Genomic DNA, 23,428 nt, shown 5'->3' on the forward strand with positions numbered 1-23,428 from the left:
TTCTTTCTCTCTCTCTCTCTCTCTCTCTCTCTCTCTCTCTCTCTCTCTCTCTTTCTTTTTTTGCATGCATCTGCCTAGTTTTCCCAATACCACTTGAATAGACTGTCTTTCCCCCCACTGTATGTTCTTGCTTTGTCATAGATTAAATGACCATATAGGTATGGGTTAGTTTTCCCAACACCACTTGAATAGACTGTCTTTACCCCCACTGTATGTTCTTGCTTTCTTTGTCATAGATTAAATGACCATATAGGTATGGGTTTATTTCTGGGATCTCTATTCTGTTCCATTGACTTACGTGTCTCTTTTCATGCTAGCATCATGTTGTTTTGATTGCTATAGCCTTGTAATATAGTTTGATATCATGTAGCATGATACCTCTGACTTTGTTCTTCTTTCTCAAAATTGCTGTGGCTCTTTGGGGTCTTTTAAAATTTAGGATTATTTATTCTAGTTCTGTGAATAAAATTTAGGATTATTTATTCTAGTTCTGTGAAATTTGGTTCTACATAAAATTTAGGATTATTTATTCTAGTTCTGTGAAAAACGACATTGGTATTTTGGTAGGGATTGCCCTGAATCTATAGATTGCTTTGGGTAGAATGGACATTTTAACGATGTTAATTCTTCCTACTTATAAGCATGGTATGTGCTTCCATAAGGCTGGGAATTTTCTGATCCAAGAATTCTTGCTTCTTCCTGTTGAAAAATATTTCCTAAAGCTTATCTCTCTCCTCTCATATTTTACTCTAAGAAGCTAGAAGGAATTAAGCAGCACTTTCAACACTCTTCCTGAAAATCTCCTTAAATAGATCACCCATTTTCTACCTTCTACATTACTGCAGGCAACAGTGTTGCTAAACTTTCTGCCACTACATAAGAAAGATCTCCAGTTTCCAAAATCACAGTCCTCATGTTTCTTTAAATCCACACTGGTAGCCTTCTCAAAGGCTATCAGAATTTTGCTAACAGTCTCTTCAAGATCTTTAGGCTTTCACTGGTTCTTTCCTCAAAGTTCTAACAGCTTCCTCCCACTGTCAGAGCCACTCCAACTTTTTAGGTTTTTGCTAGGTTAAGATCTCACTTCCATGGACCAAAATCTGTATTAATTATCTATCGCTGTGTGACAAATTGCATTAAAATTAATCAGCTTCAAAAAACATTAAGTTAATATTTCATACAATTTTGGCGAGTAAGAAATTTGGGATAACTTGGCTCTCTCATGGAGCTTCAGTTAAGATGTCAACTAGGGCTGCTGTTAATGGAAGGCTTGGAGGATTTGCTTACAAGATAATTTACTGACATGGCTGGTATTGATGCTAACTGTTAGCTGGAAGCCTCAGTTCTTCTACATATGAGACTTCCTGCAGGATTGTTTGAGCATCCTCATAACAATGGTGATGGCCTCCCTGCAAAGGAAGTGGATGAAGATGGTGCAAGGAGGAAGCCACAATGTGTTTTAATATCTTGGGAGTTTCAGAAAATGCACACTATTATTTTCACAACATCTTATTGGTTACTCAGGTCAGCCCTGGTGAGGGTTCCTGGGGGCTGGTTGTCAGTCAGATTTGGAAGATAAACAGAAGTCAATTCAATATCTTGAAAACTAACAAATAAAAAGAATCAAATGTTTATCTTGCATTTCCTATGTAAACTGCATCTAAAATATAAGGACAAAGAAAAGTTGAAAGTAAAAGAATGAAAAATGTATATACCATGCATACTTTAACCAAGAGAAAGCTGATTTTGCTACGTTAATATTAGTTGAAGTAGACACTAAGGGAAAGATCATTATTAGAAACTAGGAATATTTCATAATGATAAAAGGGCCAATACCAACAGCAGGAAGTAAAAATCCTAAAATCATATGCATTTAATAATGCAACCTCAAATATATATAAAGCAAAACATGACAGAACATAAAAGATTAATAGATAAAACTAGAATCACAGTTGGAAATTTTAACACATCTCTCAGTAAATGATAGAACAATCTGACCAAAAAATCGACAAGGATATGAACAAACAACTAATAAAATTGACATAATTGACATACATAGAACACTGCATCTAAACACCACAGAATATACATTCTTTTCAAGCCTATATAGATATTTACCAAAATAAAACTTATACCTGGCAATAAAGCAAGTCTCAACAAACTTTGAAGGAGTAAAATTGTATAGAGTATGTTCTCTGAATGCTGTGGGATTGAGCTGTAAAATAACAAAAAGATAACTACAAAATCCTGCCTAGAAATTAAACAATAGACTCTCATATAACTAAGTCAAAAAAGAAGTCACAATAGTAATGAGGCACTACAAAGATTAAAAAGATAAAAGCACATTAAATAAATTTGTAATATAATCTTTTTGAGTTCTAAAAACAAAGAAGGAACAATCTGAATTAGTCCTATAGCTAATAAAAATTTAAATCCATTTTCAAAAAATTCCATACAAAGAAAACTCTAGGCCCAGATGGCTCTATCAGGAAAATTTTCCAAGCATTTAAAGAAAGAAATAACATCTATATTACAGAAAAGCTTTCATGAGATAGAAAAAGAGGAAATACTGTCCAATTCATTATAAGAGACCAGCATAACCTCAATACCAAAACCTGGAAACAACACTGTAAGAAAAGATCCTACAGGTTAATTTCTCTCATGAACATAGACATAAAAATCCTAAATAAAATATTAGCAAAACAAATCTGGCAATATATAAAAAGTGTAAATGTTACATTGAGTTCAGTTTTTTTCAGGAATGAGAAGTTGATTTAACATTTGAAATAAAGAATAAAAAATATGAATGTCACAATTGATGGAGAGTAAGCATTTGATAAAATTTCATACCCATGATTTTTAAAAATCTTTGCAAACCAGTGATAAAAAAGAATTTCCTTAATCTAACAAAAACTAAAACATCCTTACAGAAAACATTATATTTATTATCTACATCAAATGCCAAAAAATATTAAAAGTTTTCTCCCCAAGATCAGGACTGAGGCAATGTTGTTCTCTATCACTTTTTTGATTTAACGTTAAACTGGATATTTTTTATTCAACAGTGTGCAATAAGGCAAGAAGAAGAAATATATAGGTATTGAAAAAGAATAAAACTTTCATTATTCACAGGCAACATGATCATATACATAGAAAATCCAAGATGAATCTACAGAATTAATAAGTAAATTTAGTAAGGACCTGAATACATTAAAAAATAAATCACTGGAAAAATAGTTAGAATATGAAACATCTTAAATGATAACATTTTATATCACTATCCAAAATAAATGAATTCTAATTAAAGATGTGAAAGACATCTATGCTGAAAACTACTAAATAATATTAAAACAATTAGAAGAGACCTAAATAAATGAAGGGTAATATTATTTTCATAGATTAGAAGACTCAAGATTATAAAGGTTCATTCCATTTTGATCTATAGATTCCAATTTGGAACCACTCAAAATCACAATAGTTTGTCTTTGGAAATAGCAAACTGATTTAAAAATTATATAGCAAATTAAAAAAAAAAGAAGGCCCTCCAAAAATCTTCTCTTTAGCCAAAAGACTGGCAAAGGGGTAGCCTAGTAGGATAGAAAAAAACTGACAATTTTCACACCACTACAGCAAAACTTCATCAAAAACTGCAGTCAGCAGAGCTGAATGAGGACCCTAAATTTCCATCCCATCTAGCAGTAATGAGGCACCATTTTCCCTCTCTGCTCTGTCAGCAGAAGCTGAATGGAGAGTCTAGACTTCTGTCCTTGCCCAATAGTAACAAAGTATCTCCTCTGTGTATCTGTGGTGTCCCTGGAAGCTGAATCAGGAATCTAAATTTCTACCTCTATCCAGCAATAATGAAGTATCACTCCAAGTCAGCAAAGGCTAAGTGGAGACAATGGACTTCTACCCCCACTCAGTGGTAAAAAGAGGTGTCCTTCCTCTTTCCCCACCAGCAAGGTGTCAGGGGAGGCCTGCTAAATACAAAATTTAAATAAGATCCAGAAAACCATAAAATAATACCCAATATGTTCAGGATACAGTAGAAAAATCACTTGTCATACCAACAACCAAGAAAAACCTCAACTTCAACGAGACAACAGATGTGAATGCCAAGATGACACAAATATTAGAATTATCTGGCAAAGACTGTAAAGCAGCCATCATAAAAATGCTTCAATAAGAAATTATAAATATGCTTAAAACAAATGAAAGAATAGAAAATCTCAGCAAAGAAAAAGAAGATATAAATAAGAACCAAATGGAAATATTAGAACTTTAAAAATTTAAAGCTAACTGAATGGACCAAATAGTATAATGGAGATGAGAGAGGAAAGAATATGAGAATAGAATATTTTACAAAAATACAGAAATTACCTTATTTGGACAACAGACAGGAAGAAAAAAGACTGAAAAAAATTCTCAGGTACTTGTGTGACAATAACAAAAGATCTAATATTTGTATGATCAGAGTCCCAGAAGGATAACAGAAATAAGATGGGAATTAAAAAAAAAAATCCAACATTTTTAAAAATAATGGCTAAATTTCCTCTAAATTTGGTGACAGGTATACATCTACAGATTTAAGAAGCCTAGTAAATACCTAGCAAAATGAATCCAAAGAAATCCATACCCAGAACATTATAAATAAACTTCTGAAAAATAAGAATGAAGAAAACATCTTGAAAGCAGCTAGAAAGAAAGATGCCTATAGGGGAACAACAATTCAAATGACAGAAAACTTCTCATGAGAGATCATGGAGGCCAGAAAGAAATGGCACGTTTTTCAAGTGCTGAAAGACTGGTCAACTTTGAATCTATATACAAGGAAAATATCCCTCAGGAAGGAAAGTTATATAAAGACATTTTCAAATGAAGGAAAACTAAGAATTTTGGGTAGCCAGTCAAGCTACCCAAAATAAGAATGGCTAAGAGAAGTTATTGAAACAGAAAGAAAATGATAAAGGAAGAAATCTTTTAGTAATGAAAACAGGACAATGGTTAAATATAAAAACATATCCTCTTCTTGAGTTGTTTAAAAATTCTGGTTGATAGTTGAAGCAAAAATAAAATTGTCTGATTTGGTTCTCTAGGTAGAAAGAATATTTAAGACAATTATATTATGGAGGAAGGTAAAGTTATCTAAATAAGGTAGTTTTCAAAATTTTGTATATAATGTAATATTAAGAGCAACTAAAAACAGCTATAAAAAATATACACTAAAAAACACTATAGAATGCTTCAGCAGAGTAAAAACACATCCCACGAAATGGGAGAAAATATTTGAAAATCATATAGCTCATAATAATTTGATATCCAGAATATTTAAAAACTCCTATATTCCGGGGGAAGGGAGGAGGTAGATGGGGTAAAAGGGGTCAAATATGTGGTGACAGAAAGAAATCTAACTATGGGAGGTGAACACACAGTGTAAATATATATATGCCTTACTGTTAAAATGTACAGCTGAAACTTATTGGATTTTGTTAACCAATGTCCTATGACTGTGCTACCCTGAACAAGCCCAATCCCGTCTGATCTTGGAAGCTAAGCAGGGTCGGATCTGGTTAGTACTTGGATGGGTGACCACATAGGAAGACCAGGTGCTGTAGGCATAAAAAATTAAAAAATAAAGAATTGTAAGCTGACAAGGCCCTGGCAATCTGTGAGGTCAACCAAGGGTTGCCTCGCCTAAAAATAAATAAATAAAAAAATAAATAACAGCTATGGTTGAAGCCACCTATATGCCTTTCGTTAATCAATGTCAACATTTAAAAAAAAAAACAAAAAAACTCCTATAATCCAACAACAATATAACAAACGACCCAATTTAAAAAATGGGCAAAGGGGTTGAATAGACATGACTCCAAAGAAAATATACAAATGACCAATAAGCACAAGAAAAGATCAAATCAAAGTCGCATTGAAATGTCACTTCACATCTAATAGAATGGTTATTCTCAAAAAAGAACGAGGGGGAGGAGGAGGAGAAATAAAAGAAAATAAGTGTTGAGGATGCAAAGAAATTTGAACCTTTGTGCATTGCTCATAAGAATTTAAAATGGTGCAATAATTATGGAAAATGGTGTGTCAATTCCTCAAAAAATGAAACAGAATTATTATATGATTCAGCAAGTCCATTTTAAAGTATAAACCCAAAAGAAATAGAAGCAAAGACTTGAATATGTACACCCATGTTCATAGCAGCATTATTCACAATAGTCAATAGGTGAAGCAACCCAGTGTCCATCGACTGATGAATGGATAAACAAAATGTGGTATGTGTATATATATTTGATATAAAAATAAATATTTAGTCTTTGTCCCTACTTCCTGGCATAAAGCTCCTAAAACCCATGGAAAAGAGTACCTCTTATATTCAAATGTGATGACTCATGGGAGGGTGAGAAACTTAAATAGCTTCAGGATGGGAGTTGGTCACCAGAAAAATTAACAAAGTGATGAGAGGATTAGAACTTTCAGCCTACCTCTAACCCTAGGGGAAGGGAAAGGGGCTAAAGATTGAATTCAACCATCAGTGGCCAATGATCTAATCAATTACACGTACATAATTAAACCCCCATAAAAAATCTCTAAACAACAGGGTTCAAAGAGCTTCTGGGTTGGAGAACATATGAAAAAAAAAAGAGCATCTGCAAAAAAAATCATACTTATGGTCAAAGACTGAATACTTTCCTCCCTAAAATCAGGAACAAAGCAAGGATATCTGATTGTATCACCCTTATGTATCATAGTCTTGGAAATCCTAGCCAGTGTAATAATACAAGAAAAGGAAATAAAAGGCATAAATATCGGAGAGGAAGAAATATAACTATTCCTATTTGCAGGTGACATGACTGTTTAAGTAGCTGAATCTACAAAATTCTCAACAAGTAGAGAAAATTTATTTTCAATGAAGCTATGAAAAAAAAAATCAGAAGAGAGTTCAGTAAAGTTACAACATCAAGATACAAAAATAAATTCTATTTCTATATACTGGCAATTACCATGTAAAAACAAATTAAAACACAATACCATTTGCAATTGCTCCTAAATACTTGGGCGTAAATCTAGAAAAAACTACAGACTCTGTATGCTCGAAACTACAAAATATTGATGAAAGAAATAAAAGATCTAAATAAATGGAAAGATATTCATGTCCATGGGCTGGAGGATGCAACATGATAAAGATGTCAATTCTCCTCAAAGTGATTTATAGATTTAAAATTTCCTATCATAATCCAAGTAAGATTTTTTTTTTTACATATAGACAAGCATATTCTAAAATTTATATGGAAATGACTAAAACAAGATTTAAAAAATAAAGAAAAAAATACAATGAATCATTCTACCCGTGAGACTTTTTATATAGCTATAGTTAACAGTATGGTATGGACAGATGGATAAATGATCAATGAAACAAAATAGAAAATCCAGAAATAGAACCATACAAGTATGCTCAACTGAATTTTGAAAAAAATTCCAAAGCCATTCAGTGGAGGAAGGTTACTCTTTCCAACAAATGGTGCTAGAGCAATTAAATAAACATAGGTAAAAACAAAACAAAACAGAGCAAAAACCCTCAATCTTTACCTGAAATCTTATACAAAAAGTAACTTTAAATGGATCGTAGATTTAAATATAAACTGTAAAACTATAAAACTTCTTAGAGAAAACATTGGAGAAAATTGTCAGGATGTAGGTCTTGGTGAAGAGTTCTTAGAAATGACACTAAAAGCATAATCCGTAAAAGAAAAACATTGATAAATTGGACTTCATTGAAATTTTAAGTTTTTGCTCTATAAAAGGCTCTGTTAAACTGAAAATATGAGCTACAGATTGGGAGAAAATATTTGCAAACCATCTGACAAACGACCTATGCCTAGAATATATAAAAAATTCTCAAAGCTCAACAGTTTAAAAAGAATCCAATTATAAAATGGACAAAAGGCATGAACAGACATTCACCAAAAAGGATATATGGATGGCAGATAAGCACATGAAAAGATGGCCAACATCATTAGCCATTAGGGAAATGCAAACAAGCAAACAAAAACTACAAAAACAAAACAAAACAAATTACCTATTAGAAAAGTGAAAATAAAAACTAGCGGCAATCCCAAATCCTGATGAGAATGCAGAGAAATGGAATGTCTTAAATAAATACTGTTGGTGGGAATGTAAAATAATTAGAGCAACTCTGGGAAACCATTCAGTAGTTTCTTATAAAACTAAATATTTATACTACTCACCAATCACCACACTTATGGGCATTTAATCCAGAGAAATGAAAACTTATCTCCACAAAAACTGATACAGAAATATTCATAGCAGCTTTATTTGTAATAGCCCAAAATGGAAACATCCCAAATGTCTTTGAACAAATGAATGCTTAAACAAACTGGTACACCCACAGCAATAAAAAGGAATACGCTATTAATACATGTAACAATGTGGATGAAATTCAAGGGCATTATGCTGTGGGGGAGAGCCATTCTCAAAAGGTTGCATACTGTATAATGCCATTTATATAACTTATGGAAATGGCAAAATTACAGAGAGAAAGAGCAGATTAACAGTTCCCAGGGGTTAGGGACAGTAGTGGGAGGATGGGGGATGTAGTATGACAAACAGTACAAGGGTTCCTTTGTGGCAATGGAACAGTTCTGTATATTGGTTGTAATAGTGGTTACCTGAATATATAAATGTGGTAAAATTGTGCAGAACTACGCAAACACATGTAAAAACTGGTGAAATCTAAATAAGGGCTGGAGTTTAATAGTAATTTATCAATGTTGGTTTCTCAATTTTGACAAATGTACATGATGGGTATACAAGAAGCTCTCTCTACTGTCTTTGCAACTTTTCTGTAAACCTAACATTATTCCAACATTAAAAGCTTATTTAAAAAAGAAAGTGAAGCTTTTTTTTTAATGTGACACCACTACACACCTACCAGATGGCTAAAATTAAGAGAGAAAATAGAAAGTAGGTGAGAGTGTGGGGGAATATTCTATATCCCAATAATTTCATTCTTAGATTTATGCCCAGCAGAAATACAAAGTTCAAAAAAAAAACATGAATGTTCATAGCAGCTTTATTCATGAGTCAAAATTGAAAAGTCCAAATGCCTATTCACAGGATGAATAAGGCGCAGTATATTTATACAATGTAATATTATACAATCGTATGACTGAACAAACTACAACATGCAATAAAAAATATGAATCGCACAGACATAATTTTAAATTAAAAAAAGCCAGACACTCCATTTATTTGAAGTTCAAAAACAAGCCAAGAGAATCTATGGAGATGTTGGTATGGTGGCATAGTGGGAGGAAGAGGGCATACATGCATGGGGCTCCTGTAGTGCTGGTGATTTTCCAATTCTTGATTTCTTGTTTTTGTGTGTTCAATGTGTGAAAAGTAACAGCTACACAGGATTTATGTACTTTTCTGTATGTAAATTATATTGCCATAAAATTTTTACCAAAAAGCAAATAGACACAAAATGAGATACCACTACACACCCATTAAAAAACCTAAAATTAAAAGGACTGACAATAGTGCTGGCAAGGATGTGGAGCAACTTAAAATTTCATTTACAGCTGGTGAAACTATACATTAGTACAATCACTTTGGGAAAGTGTTTGGCAGTATCTATTAAAGCTAAATATACACATACCCTATAAACTAACAATTTCATCTGATTATAAAATACCTAACAGAAATGTGTACGTGTGTTCTCAAAAGACATCTACAAGAATGTTCTTAGCAGTATTATCCCAAACTGAAAACAATCCAAATGTCCTTCAGTGCTGCCAGAGATCAGTTACAGCCCCAAATTGCAGGAAAGTTAACCTTCTTGTGGCTTCCATCAGTCAATGGGAAATAGCCAATAGATAAATATTCCAGCCTCTAGTTCTCTCATCCTTCAGACAATTCTGGGAAACACTATCCAATCTCAGTAACAAACCCTTATATTGGCTTTTCCTCCTTAACTGTCTCACTCTTCCCACTTTCTCACTCCTGTCTCCTGGAATCATCCTACCATATCCAAGTGTTTCTCTCAGGGGGAGCCCAAACTTCAACAATGCAATACTATTCCATCTACATAGAGCTCAAAAACAGGCCAAACCTATCTATGGTGATAGAAGTCAGAGTACTGGTTACCTAGTAGGATAATGATTGGAGGGGGCATGGATACTGGTTATGTACCATATCCTGAGCAGGATGGTGTTTAAACAGGCATGATCACTTCGTAAATCATCAAGCTGTATGCTTAAAACATATGCATTTTAGGGTATACATGCATACTTGAATTTTAAAAATTAAAGAATGTGGGTGTTGAGAGGTAGGAGAGCTGCTAAGGGGAGAGTGGGTTTTGTAAAGGAAGTTGGACTGAAAGGTATTGAAAGACAGATTATTTGCAATGAGCACATCCATCTTTTTTTGGATAATGCCTTTTTTCTCACCCTTGGAATCAAACACAGATTATTGAGGGATTTGTTGGAGGCTGACAATGGGAGAGGATTGTGAAATTACACTATACTGAAAGTATGACCCCTGACACTTGCCTGTAAGAATGCATGCCCTTGAGACAGGCACAAGGCATTAAAATACTTCTCCAGGTGTGTTGTGAAAAGTCAGTTCTTCAATCTTTCTTGGCATTCTTGCTGCCCATTTCCAAGATGGCCTTGGCCAAGATTAACCTTTTCCAACTTCTTCCTTTTCCTTTCCCATTTATTCAACATATATTTGTTTGGGACACTATGTTAATATATCATTGATGAACAGTATTAGATGTGGTTCCTGCTCTCACTGAGTTCTACTCTAATAAGGAAAACCTATTAATCAAATAATCATACAAATTGTTGTGTGACTGTAAGTGCTACAGACAAGATTCCTGGTTCTATGAGAGCCTATTGGCTTATTTAAGAGAGGCAGGGTAGGCTTCCTGGAGGAAGCGGCACTTGAGCTCGACTCTAAGGATGAATATATATATAGTAGGAAATCAAATGGGCAAAGGTGAAGAAGAGAATGGAGAGTAAGTGAGACCAAAAAAAAGTCTGATTTAGTCGGAACAGGGAAAGTGAGGGAGCATATGCCAGAGAGGCTGGACAGATGGGCAAGGGATGCCATTTATGGCTGTGTAAATTGTGTTAAAAAGTTTTGTCATTATCCTAATGGGCAAGTAAAGGCGGAAGGCTTTTAGGCTGAGATTATATGTGTTTTGAAAAGATCGTTATAGTTGTTGTGTGAAGTGACTGGAAAAGCATCACAGTATCTGTGGGTATGCAGGAGGATACTGCAGTAAGCCAAGAGGAAGGTGATGGTAGCTTGGACTGGGTTGGTGGCAGTCAAGATGGAGAGAAATAGAACAATTGAACAGATAGTTAAGAGGCACTTAAGCTTTAACCATAGCTATAAAATATGGTACAGTCTTTATTCCTGACCTGATCAAATATAGTCATATGTTTATATCAGCTAGATACAGGAGAATGCACTTTGTTAACCTTGGCTTCAGTGTTGTTTCACTAGCAAATTTTTTCTTAGGAAAACGGTGTGTGGCCATGTTGCAACTGAATCTGTCTGGGATATTCTTAAGCTGCTAAGTGCCAAATTGCTAAGGGACAGAACTGAAAATTGCCATAAAGTTGAACCCTAAAAGGGGGGGATCATGGCTAGGGAACCACCAGTGAAGAAAAAACACCCAAAGGGCATTGCGAGGAAGGCAAAATGAAAAACCAGTGTACAGAGGGCAGGCAGGAGGCTGCCATTTTGGTATTAAAAAGGTAAACAGGACTCCTAAGATACAGCAAAGCTAAGACAATGCTTTCCAAGGTCTGTAGAGATCTAGGGAAAATGATCCTTCAAGTCGTTTGTGTGAAGACTGTAGACTTCTTGGCAAAATGGGGAACTCTGCTGGGGACTGTGTATTGTTTTGAAGAAAGATATATATCCTTACACTCAGGTGGGTGCTTAATAGGACAAGTCAGCATAAACTTCAGAGTGCTGCCATGTGCTTCATCCACAGGCTGAGGGGGATATAGTAGAGCCCAGCGTATGTACCCAGGTAGTTGCTGGGCCCAAGTATCGATCAGGATTATATGTCTAGGTGAGAGGGAATGAAAAAAAAAGTGAGGATGCTTCTAGACTTCCCCTGGGGGAGTAGATTCTACCAAGGGCTACTTCTCCCTCTGCCTAAAGCAGACTGCTGGAACATCTCTAGCTGGAAAATCACTAAGGTCTGTTCAGGATGGGGGACCTGGAAAGGACAGAGAAAGTCATCACAGCATTTCCAACACTTATGCAGACAACTTTCTGGCAACTAAACCCCAGTGGCTCTTGGGACTGTGGGAATGACCTGGGTGCTGCTACAAAACAACTTTTGTGGAGAGTGCACAGAGTTCTGGAAAAGGGGTTTGGCTGGATGAGGAAACTAAAAGTAACAACACGAGTTCCAAGTAGGGAGAGAAATATTGTGGGTGAGGCTGGGCTGGCAGTTGGCTCTAGCTAGCGCCCTAGCAGATTACTTGGTCCCATCAAGGTACAAGTCCTCTAGTTGGGGTAATTTCCCACAGCAGGGCCAAGAGGGGCTTTGAAGTATCTCATTCGTACTTCTCTGGAGCAAGTATCCTTTAGGTCAGGGACAAAACAGGTAAAAAAAAAAAAATACATGACTTTTTCCTTAGGAAGATTTCCAAGTCTAGATGGGAACAATTAAAGACTTCAAGGACCAATGGATGGTAATTTCCAGGCTCATCTTTTTTTCTTCCCATTTTTTTATGTCTTAAATTCACACCAGAAATTCCTTATTATGGCTTGTGTGGGTATGCAAAGGTGACTCAATCTGTGTCACTGAGTCCCTTTCATATTAATCCTTTTGGTAAAGACCAGTCTTTTTTTTTTCTAGGAAGCACTTGCAGTGACACTACCAGGTGCTTCTAATGGGCCACGTAGGCATCTAGGTACATGGCCAAAGTCGTCTACAATCATTGTCCTGACAGTGATTTTTACAAAATATTTGGAAAGCTTGTTGTTTGAAGTAAAAGAAATGGTTTAAAATAGGGGTTCTGGGTGCTCCAGGAAAATGGGTAGGAGACAGTATTTTCTGTATTTTTGCTAGTTATGAAGCCCAATGTTGTATGAAACAGCATTTCAGGTCTTAGGCAGGCAATTTTCAATAATGTTTTTACAACTGTTAAGTCTACAAACCATTCTAGTAAAGAATGGAGAAAAATGGTGAGAATCTTTCCTCTTTCGTCAATTTTGAGGTGTGGGGATTTTAGTCTGTTACCATAGTTTGGAAATCATTTTATCATTTTCTAGGATTCAGAATTTGGGTTCAAAGACACCACTTCCTCTCTTAGGGTCCAAAATCCACGGATGTTGTCAGATCACAGGTTGAAATGTTGGCTTTTCCATTTAATAACTATGGGGCTTTAAACAAGGTACTTCGTATCTCTGAAACTCTGAAACATAGGAATTACTATTTCCATACACATGTAATAGGACTGTGTGAGAATTGAGACTATATGTACATTAGTTAAATGCTTGTGCAGCATCATGCTTGATGTATGTAAAACCTTCTATAAATACTATCTGCCTTGGCCTTCAGACACCCAACTGACAAGATGGATTCTCAATAAAAATATATTTTATCCTGCAAGAGGCATTGCTAAATAAAGGTGTGACCAACATGTACTAGGTCTACAGTTGTAGATGTTCTCATACTAAAGAAATCTTCAATGTTAGAGTCTAGGGCCTAGAAATGTTATGTTCTGTGAACTCAGCACATAAATTATCTTGTAAAAACAATCACATTTGTTCATTTAAGCTTGAATTAGTAATCAGTGTCTGTGCTTAGAAACTGATCAGTATTCTCTAGTACACTAAGGTAAGCCACATGCTACATGTGGCTATTTAAATTAAAATTTAAAAATCCTATCCCTCAGTTACACTAGTCACTGGAATACTATATTGGTCGATGTATTATGAAACATGTCCATCATAGAAAATTCTACTCAACGCTGAAGTAGTTTTTAAGTGGTGGGCCAATCAAGTTGGGCTTACCTTACCATGCTTTCCTGCAACCTCAGAGAAAAAGGATTTGTCTCTCCCTCAACCCTAGCTTTTCTCCTTTTAATTCTACCCAGATGACTCCCTCGGTGATGTCTATACATTGACCATAGCTTTCAATACAGGTACCACTTCATCAGTTTTATTAAATTACTTCAAGCACTTGTCTTAACCCATTCAACCTAGTATATGAGCATTTTTTTACTAACTTATTTGCCAGTCACTCACCTAGAGACACACTCTCTGAAAGCCCCATCTTTTCCTAATCCTTTCCTTTCACTTTATTTACCAAATAAAGGGCACTTTTTGCCTCTTGGTACTGTGGACTCCCCATATAGCAGCATAGTGAAATTATAGCATCTTGAGAAATGTTGATGCCAGAGTCCCAGTGGCTGAGACTTAACTGGTTTGGAGTGCACACCTAAAAACCAGGATTTTAAAACTTCCTTGGTAACTTTATCACACAACCAGTGTTAAGAACGATTCAACTGATCTAACATTCTAATGACTTCTTTTGTGAAAGGCCTTGTAGGAGTTATTTTTGCATAAGTAAAATTTTGTAAAACCTTCAGAACATCTTATTTCCTCTCAAGCTCTTAAATTCCTGTGTGACACCTTAAAAAGTCTAGCATGCTCAAGACTGGAACTGACAGCAAAATGCCTTATCCCCCCATTCTTCTTAGGCTTCAACTCGTCTTGTTAACTACCTTGTCTTTTTGGTATTAACCCCATTACACCCTCTCTTCTTCCTATTTTGTACTTCTAGTTTAGTGGGAGAAGAGTCCCGGCATAGACAATAGGACTACCACACTTTAAACAGGTCTGTCTGCTTTTCATAAATGGGGAAAACATGTTTTATTAACCTGAGTTATTAATACCACTGCATTGTCTTGAGGCCTTCTCCTTGATTTACTTTACTTCATTAGAATTAATTTAACGCAAATTTGGAATTTTCCAACACCCCTAATTTTAAGTCTCCTAAAACTGGTAACTGTTTCATCGCAGTCAGGTATCTATCTATAACCAGCTTAAATTTTTACTTTGTCCCAAGCTTTTATAACACTAAAAATTCTCCAACAGTGCCCCTTATTAGTCAAATAAACACCATAGTGCAAATGATACCTGTTCCCTGTGAGGTAGAGCATTGATAAAGCACGTGAAGTTTTTAAGTTACTTAGTAGTTCATACTCTGCATGTTACATGTAACTCATTTACTGGTTACTATCATTTGTCATAGCTGTGTAGCTGTTTCGCTAGTTATCTGGTTTTCTTGAATGAGGGTGCTTATTCTTTTATCCCTCTAAATTCAACTGAAATGCATTTTCTTGGTCAAGGTGATCTGATAGGGTTCAAACCCCATTTGACACTGGTATAGCTGAATTTTCCTCATATTAAATAAAAAGGTCAAGTGTCAGTAGGAAAGTTTGTGGCCAAGTCTTTCATTTTCTCAGGCCAGTCAATAACGATGCTTCCTGGCACTCTCCCGAAAACAAAATTTAGTTTTATTAGTGGTCCATCACAGGCCAGCCACATATTCTCAGAACAAAGTACGTCTCTCAACTGATTTCATTACACAGTGATTTCCTATTCTCTACTTCTGTAACACACCCCCATCATTTCATCTATTGCCTAACTACACTAGTATTTGTGAAGTATAGTTTGTCATCTGCTCTGTTTCTCTACTTTCTGTATTATACCCCTTGGGCTTTGTTTCCCCCTAGCAACTTATTTTTTTGAGAAACTGCTATTAAAATTGTCTAGCAGATTGCTTTATTGATATTTTATGGTTCATGTATGGCTCGAACAATGGTTATTTTTCCTCCACTCCTTCCATTCATTCTCAATCCTCATTTGACTTATTCCCTTCCAATTTACTACCTTATTGTTGCTATTTGCATTATTTTCCTTTTCTGTTACACCTAGTTCCTTCTGTAAGAGGCTTTAAAACACACACTAGCACTAATTTTATAATCCTGCAGGCTTCAGGATTATAAAGTTTCCCAATGAAAAATGATGTAGCAACAGAAATGTTTCAGAGGAATTCCTTTTTAAATCATTCACCTTTTCTCTTGCTTTCCAAACATGGTTGGAAATTGCATTCTTAAAAGCTTCCACAGAATTTTCTTAGATTTCATTGCAAATCGAGAAAACCGACTGTTCTGAATTTTACATCCAACAAGTGCATCACTGTATTTTACTTAAAATCTTACTTCCACTGAACAGTGAGGGTAAGGTTGTCACTGAGATTGTCATTACCCAGAATTCCCTTTATAAAAATTAGCTTACTCTAAAACTGTCAAGCCTACACTTGTGCCTCTATAATTTCTATTGAACTTACTCTTATTTCATTTCCTGGGGCCCAGGGTTACATAATATAAGTGATTATAAACCTATCATCTGATCACTGGTCTTTTAAAATACTAGTCTCTTAAAAAAAAAAGCCTGTAACATCTGCATTTGATCAGATTTCAAAAAATATATAAACATGCTATTTTAATGTTTCCTTTACAGTTATCACCTAGGATCCTAAATTTTAAAGTATTAAAGGAATAAGCTTGTGATTATACAAACCTAGTATATTATTCTAAATTACATAAGGGCATTTTTAATTCATTAGTAGCCTGAGATCTAGAGTGTAAAACAATTCTTCCCTATCAAGACAAACAAGAGACATCTCAGTATTTTATCAATAATCCTGTATGTGTAAGTATAGTTTCTAAGATGATCATTTCTCTAGTTATTAAAAAAGGCTTTTTCTCAAGAGTCTTTCAATACTTGGTTTCATATGAAATTAAAAGTTGACATTTTCATGCGTAGATTAACTGGTCTAGTAGTATCTTTTTACTGATGGCTAACACTATAATCTTAAACAGATTTTATTACCATCTTAGAACTCTGACCCTTTCTTCTAAAGCAGTTTATTTTATCATAAGTTATGTGCTTAAAGTAAGTTTGTAACATAGGAAACCTCATGTGATCAGAAACAGGGTGGATAGAAGTATTTTTGACCAAATTAACACACGAAAGCTACTTTTATACTCTTGATCTGAGATCCAAGGGTAATCCATAGTTCAGCCTCTTTTTACTGTCACCTGTTATATAAGATGGTATATGAGATCCTTATAAATAAATAAGACATGAGGTCTGATCATACTGGGTAGGATATAAAAATGCCTTTGCTGAAAGCAATGAAATAAATAGCAACTTTCCAGGGAATCCAAGGTTTGTGTGAATGATAACAGTCCAAAATAACCATATTTTTGTCCTGCTGTGCTGGAAAAACTAATGTATAAAACAAATCAATTGGACCTTCCAGGACTAGGCAAGCCATCATAAATCTGGGAGCTGTTTAATAAATCCATCCTTAGAAATTTGGGTGCTAACTATAGCTAAAATCATCGCAATTAATCAAGGGGGGGGTGTGCCCTAAAAATGAGTTCGTATGGCTTAAACTAATTGAAAGTAAAATAAATGTATAACCTTTACTATGTTATCAGTTATCTGGGAAAGCACAGACTAAAGAAGACCAGGAAAGAGCTATTTTCAATAACAATGAGGCACAGACTCAGAATCCAGAAGGTAGGTGAGTCTATAAATAGCAATTAAAGGACAAAATGGAAGAAAACAGGTTTCATTATCCAGTTGTTTCAATTTTCCTAAAATCTTGACATGTTTGAGCCTTTTCTATATATGGACAAAACAACAATCTCAAAAGGGTGCCAAGTAGACCACAAAGCATTGATGAAAAGGCTTAATGTATTTCCCAAATGTTTTCATTAGGAGTATGAAGGACTCTCCACTCCACAAAGTTACTTGTCTCCTTAATTCAATACCTACCCTAATGAAATGTAATTTGAGTAGTGTATGTTGATATGCATAATGATTATGACTCAGAGAAAAATATATCTAGTACATTTTAAGGGTTTTGTGGAGGCCGCTGTGAAACAAAGAATTTGAAATAAACAATTATAAAATACAAAAATAAAAAACCAGGGTTTTTTTCTTCAAATTCCTGGTTTAATAAGGATGTGTTTATTTTGAGAAAAAAAGGTCCCAAACATCAGGCTGTTCACAAAAATAACCCACAGTATCAACTTTAGAAAACAAATCTTAAGACTATTACACTAATTATTTTCCTAGAGGATGCATCTGACATGCCAACTCTCATTCACAAAAATACATTGTTACATTTGTGTTGAACAGCCCCACACAGCACTCTTATGTGGGGTATAACACACATACCTCTAACTCAAAGCTGCTCTCAGGTACTACTCAACTAATGAGACTGCCTTTGCAGTTAGGGAAGCAACTACTGAACTCATGTATGAATGGAAAGAACTGTTCTCCCTGTATTAACAAGAGATTATTTTGGAGACAGTTGATAAAAACCATACATCCTTTTTATTGTTAAGTCATAAAGAGGTATCAAAATTAAAAGCAAAAATTACAGGGTAAGACTTAACATAACTACTAGGAGCATCAAAGGAAGTGAAATGGGACTAGGCGCAGGGCAATATGAATTAATGAACATGGGAAGGACAGGACGGGGAGAACAGTGAGTATGTGCTGAAGATACTAGGGGAGAGGATCTGGTGAAAATTTTGATCTTAGACAAGCGCCTAGGTAAAGAAATAATGGGACAAGATTTCTAAACCCCACTATGTGCTTAAGAGTCATCCTCGCCATTGGCGCTGTCTCTGTCATCCTCTCCTTCCTCAGCCTCTTTTTCATCATCCTTGATCAACTCCAGCTGTGAGAAACAGACACAAATAGGATGGAGTTAGAGGCACTCCATGTGTCCCTGATCCCCCCTCCACCACCTCTTTCTTTCCTTTCCCGTAGTTTTCACCTGGTCATCCCCCCGATCTTCATTATCATCATCATCCAGTAGGTCCCCCTCCTCAGCAGAGTCATCTGCACCCCCCTCAGACTCCATCTTCACATTAGTCTCATCTTTCTTCAGGGAGCTGCTGCTCTGCTCCTCTTCTGACTTATCATTCTTCATCTCTACTGGGGATGAGAAGGACAAGTCTGTCTAGGGGCAAGTAATGTCCACAGGATGTAGACAATCCCCACTAATAATTGTAGAACTGCAGCACAAGTCTAAATCCTCCCACACAAATGACCTTCCCAATTCAAATTCCCATAGTCAGTTGCTTTATATCCCACTATTTCAACAAATATTTTCAACTATCTTAGGTAACTAACCCAAAACTACACACAACAAGCAGCAGGACTATTTACCTCCTTGTTTGCTCTGTTCCTTTTCAATTTTTTCCAGGCTTTCCAGTAGAGAATCCACTTTTTGTTTTATCTGTGTCAATTCCTTCTTAATGGTCTGAAGGTCATCTCCTTTCACTTTTAATATAAACAAAACCCTAAATGAGAATCAAATGTACCAGAAGCTACCAGTTACCAAATACATTCCTAGTAGACTATGCACTAGTAGCCAACAGAAGATCCACAGGGAGAAATGGAGCCAATAGATTGTCCTAGTAATGGGGACTTTTGATCTTTTAGTTGGTAGCTGAAAACTGAACCCAATGTGTCTACTCAATTAGCAGCAGAGTAGCATTCTGACTTTTGTAGGCCTGCTAAAGACCTTAGTTCCTTTTTAAAGCACTTTCTGTACTGATTTACTGATATGTATTTCATAAATTTAACGGGTGCCTCAACTCCCTAAAGTCTAACAACTTTATCCAAATTACCAAGGTCTTAAGGATAGAAGACAGTCTAGAGTTCACCCCTTAATCTCTAATCCCTATCTTCTTCTCTTTCATTATTTTGATTATGCAAAGGTATTTGTGCAAAAACTGAACATTATTAACTGTATTAATTTCCCTATTTCAACACACAAGAAATATGAGAATCACAAAACTGCAATAATAATACATACATTTTCCAGACTTGGAAGAAGATCCTCGTTGTCCACTCTTAGAATTGAAGCCACTTTTGCCCCTTCGTGAGGTGTTTCCTGACACACGCTGGCGTTTGGAGGGCACTACAGCCCGAGCAATAGGAGGAGGAGGAGGAACACGTGCTGGGTAACTGTACATCCTATAAATAAGAAAACAGAATTCCTTCACACTAAAATAAAGTCAGCAAGATCCAAACAGTGACCTCATAAAACAAATGTCCAGTCTCTTAATCATTTATTTTCAAATTTCATTAAAAAAGCCAGTAAAAATTTTCACTCTTTAAAATTTTTAAGCCTGCCACTTTTCTTCAAGAAAATACTACATATACACAAACACATCCAATGATAGGGTTGGCTGGCCTTAAGCACTGGACTAAAAGGTTACTATATACTATGGTAGTATTGGTAAACAGTATTTTTTATAATGAATGGCTTTTATCTTGACCTTATTCTTTTTATATATATGCTATAATATACACAATTCATATAAACCAAAGAAATATTCATTGTTAGCTAAAGCCCGATTTTTTCGCCCACAGAAACATACAAAATCATCACTACTAGTTAGTGATGACTAGGCTGAACCACATAAGCTTGCCAATATTAATCATGCTGGGCCTATAAAAACAAACAGCCATTTCATGTGTTAGCTGTGTATAAAATACCATGACCAATTCTAACAACATTTATGCATAAGCTCTACTCAGAGCTCCAACAGGACAGAGAATATTGTCTATCTTGCTCACTATTCACTAGTGCTTAAAACCACTGCCCAGCACACACACATTCAGCTCTCAAAAATCACTGGTTGATAACTGCTGCTTCCATTGGATAAGTGTCCCAGTGATTGCTAAAGATAGGTAAGGCAAAGAAGAAATTCAAAATACAACCAAAAACTTCTTACATGGATCAGTTCTAGAAAGTCTCTAGATTCCATGCTGCTATTTTTACAAAAGCCTGTGGCAGTGTAAGACACACCAGTAGGGATGGGGGGTGGGGGTGGGGGGAGACCTTAAAATTCTAGATCTGTACCTTTCTAGCAACCAACTGAACTCTAAGGCCCAGATAGTCTTCTATAAATAACAACCTAACTGCTGCTCTTAGTTCAAAGGTTTTAAGGAACTAATGTGATGTATTAAACAGCTTTGAAATCTTATAATTCAAATATAATGTGATGCTGAGTCTCTCCTTTTTATGTACGTTATTAATGGCGAGTCTTCTCCAAGTTTGTAACAGCCTCCAATCCTCCTAGAAGTGAAAACACCGATTTTATAGGCTCTCACAGATAATTCTTCTGCTCAACCAATCTTAACCTAAAATGTTTTCATCCTATTTTAACAAGATATTTTTTATCTGTCCCTATGATAGAAAAATTTTCCTAAATTAATAAGCGCATATACACACTGCCAAACAAGATGAGGAATGACTAATATTGACTCAAGCAGTTTTTAGTCACTGGTCACCTACAACTTTTCCCCTTGAAATGTAGTAATTGCCACATGCCAAAGAATCAATCATGTTGTACTAGTTAGTAAAGCCTTATGTCTTTTTTCTAAGCTACAATAAGAGCACTTTGAAGTTTGAGCCCCAGAAAATAAAATTTATGATTCAAAATCAGGAAGGCCTTACTTAGCATTTCTACAGTGGTCTCTCCTCAGTAGACGAGTTATTAACTGAACTGTTACTTTATGCTATATTTAACCCATTTATGGGAATTAACGTAGAGAAAGATACTTTTATTACCACTATTTTCCATTTTTACATAAAACTCTTCCTCTTTTGGCCCCAAATTTTCCTAAGTATAATGATTAAGAAACTATAAAATATCAGTGTTCAGAAACTACTCTCTTCTGTGCAAGATGACGACACTTATGATACTTTTAAAATAATTTTTGGAAGTAAATAAAGGCGAGTTATCTGTACCTTTGGGCATGAAAAAGCTCATGCCCCAGCCCGGCAGAATTAAGAGATCTAACCTACCTCCCAAACCACTCACTCTCAATGGCACCAGTCTCCAAACCAATGAGTTAGCCATTCCAGATTCCCTATACTTTACGGCACTGAATTCCCTTTGAACCATACTATTTCATCTGATCCAGGAAAATGGCCACAATGAAAATGAAGCAAGAAATGCAATTTGTTTTGAATCTGTATATGGCCTCATGAACACAAATGGGAGTCAAATGCTCTAGCTCTTAAAAGAAAAATATATTTAAAAAAGATCAACTGATAATCCTAAAGGGCTTTTAGTGCCATAGAAATTAAGTGCTGTTCAAGCAAAAATGGACTCTTGAAAAACTCCTCTAAGGAAGTTTAAGCTGATCTTGCTTCAAAAATGTCAAAGTGCATGGCTGTGAAACAAAGTAAAGAAAACATGAAGAGAAAACTCATACCTACTACCATATCCCTTAAGGGACAGATAATAGGAAGCTCAGCATGACAGCTTTAAGAACTAGTTACAAATTAATCCTTTACTCCATGTACAGTAAATCACATAAGGCAACAGCTGCTGATCCCCTACCAATAAAGCCCAAGTCATTAAAGTTTTCATGAAGTTTCATTATTACCAAAGGAACAAATACTAACACCTGAAAGAATTATGACTGCTACCTAAATCAGAAATCTACACAGTAAGTGTTGGTATTAAAATCTAGTCAGAATAAAGATAATTAAAACACCATTTTAAAGAAAACAAAACATTTATGGATACACATTAGCTAACTACTCATCTGAACAGATAAGACAAAGAATCTTTATCCTAACCTCCAAGCTAAAACATAAGCATTACAAGGCACTTATTAAAAACACAGGTTTTCAAAGGCAAGCTTCTTAACACATAATGATCTTTGGGTCATAACAACAACAACAACAACTAATAATAATAATAATAATAATAATAATAATAATAATAAATTTGATGTGACAATACAGCCATTCTTGTTAGCTTTCATTTAGAGGAATCACGATTGTCCTGTGCTTAGGTATCATAAGCTCATGCTTAGATTCAACCATTGACGAACTGAAAGATGGAAACCCTTGCTTCCAAACAGAAAGAGAGAATGAAACAAACTTGAATCAAAGAAATATTTTGTCTCAATTCCTCTCTAGAAGAAGTCAGTTGTTCCTGTGATCTGCAGTTGTCCCCTAAGAGAGTATGTCTAGAACCTGTGTCAGCCCCTGTAAGTCAGGCTCAAAGAGGTAGGACTTAGAATTTGGATGGTGGTAGTGCAAAACTTATGTAAGGCAAAATCATTGCACTTTCATGCCTTTTTTTCTTATTTATGAAAGAACAGTTTTATATTTAACAACATGGAGTCTTTCTAATGTTTGAGAAGATTTATAGTGACTGTGGAATTGGTAAGAATGAGGTCAAATCTCTGGATAAATAATTTCTATTTAGTAATTTTCAGAGTTGGAAACGATTCC

General features: G+C 35.3%; 1 protein-coding gene and 1 pseudogene across 10 annotated transcripts in view; one reads left to right on the forward strand and one right to left on the reverse strand.

The window, feature by feature from the left end:
• The first annotated feature begins 5,499 nt into the window (after positions 1-5,499).
• Positions 5,500-5,618, forward strand: LOC112484967 (annotated as a pseudogene).
• A 12,467-nt stretch (positions 5,619-18,085) lies between these two features.
• Positions 18,086-23,428, reverse strand: part of HNRNPC (heterogeneous nuclear ribonucleoprotein C (C1/C2)) — a 49,298-nt gene continuing 43,955 nt past the window's right edge. For 8 of the 10 annotated variants that reach the window (XM_015594422.2, XM_015594414.2, XM_015594415.2 and 5 more), the window contains 4 exons: positions 19,982-20,142; positions 19,330-19,443; positions 18,935-19,095; positions 18,086-18,835 (listed from right to left, as the gene is read on the reverse strand). In XM_015594422.2, the coding sequence (XP_015449908.1) occupies positions 18,752-18,835; positions 18,935-19,095; positions 19,330-19,443; positions 19,982-20,142 (520 nt within the window). In that variant the 3' untranslated portion in view covers positions 18,086-18,751. The remainder of the gene's footprint in view (positions 18,836-18,934; positions 19,096-19,329; positions 19,444-19,981; positions 20,143-23,428) is intronic. The other 2 variants (XM_015594423.2, XM_015594421.2) reach the window with 1 other exon arrangement.

The sequence above is a fragment of the Pteropus alecto genome, unplaced genomic scaffold (assembly GCF_000325575.1).
Source record: "Pteropus alecto unplaced genomic scaffold, ASM32557v1 scaffold1197, whole genome shotgun sequence".
In the NCBI taxonomy this organism is placed as follows: domain Eukaryota; kingdom Metazoa; phylum Chordata; class Mammalia; order Chiroptera; family Pteropodidae; genus Pteropus; species Pteropus alecto.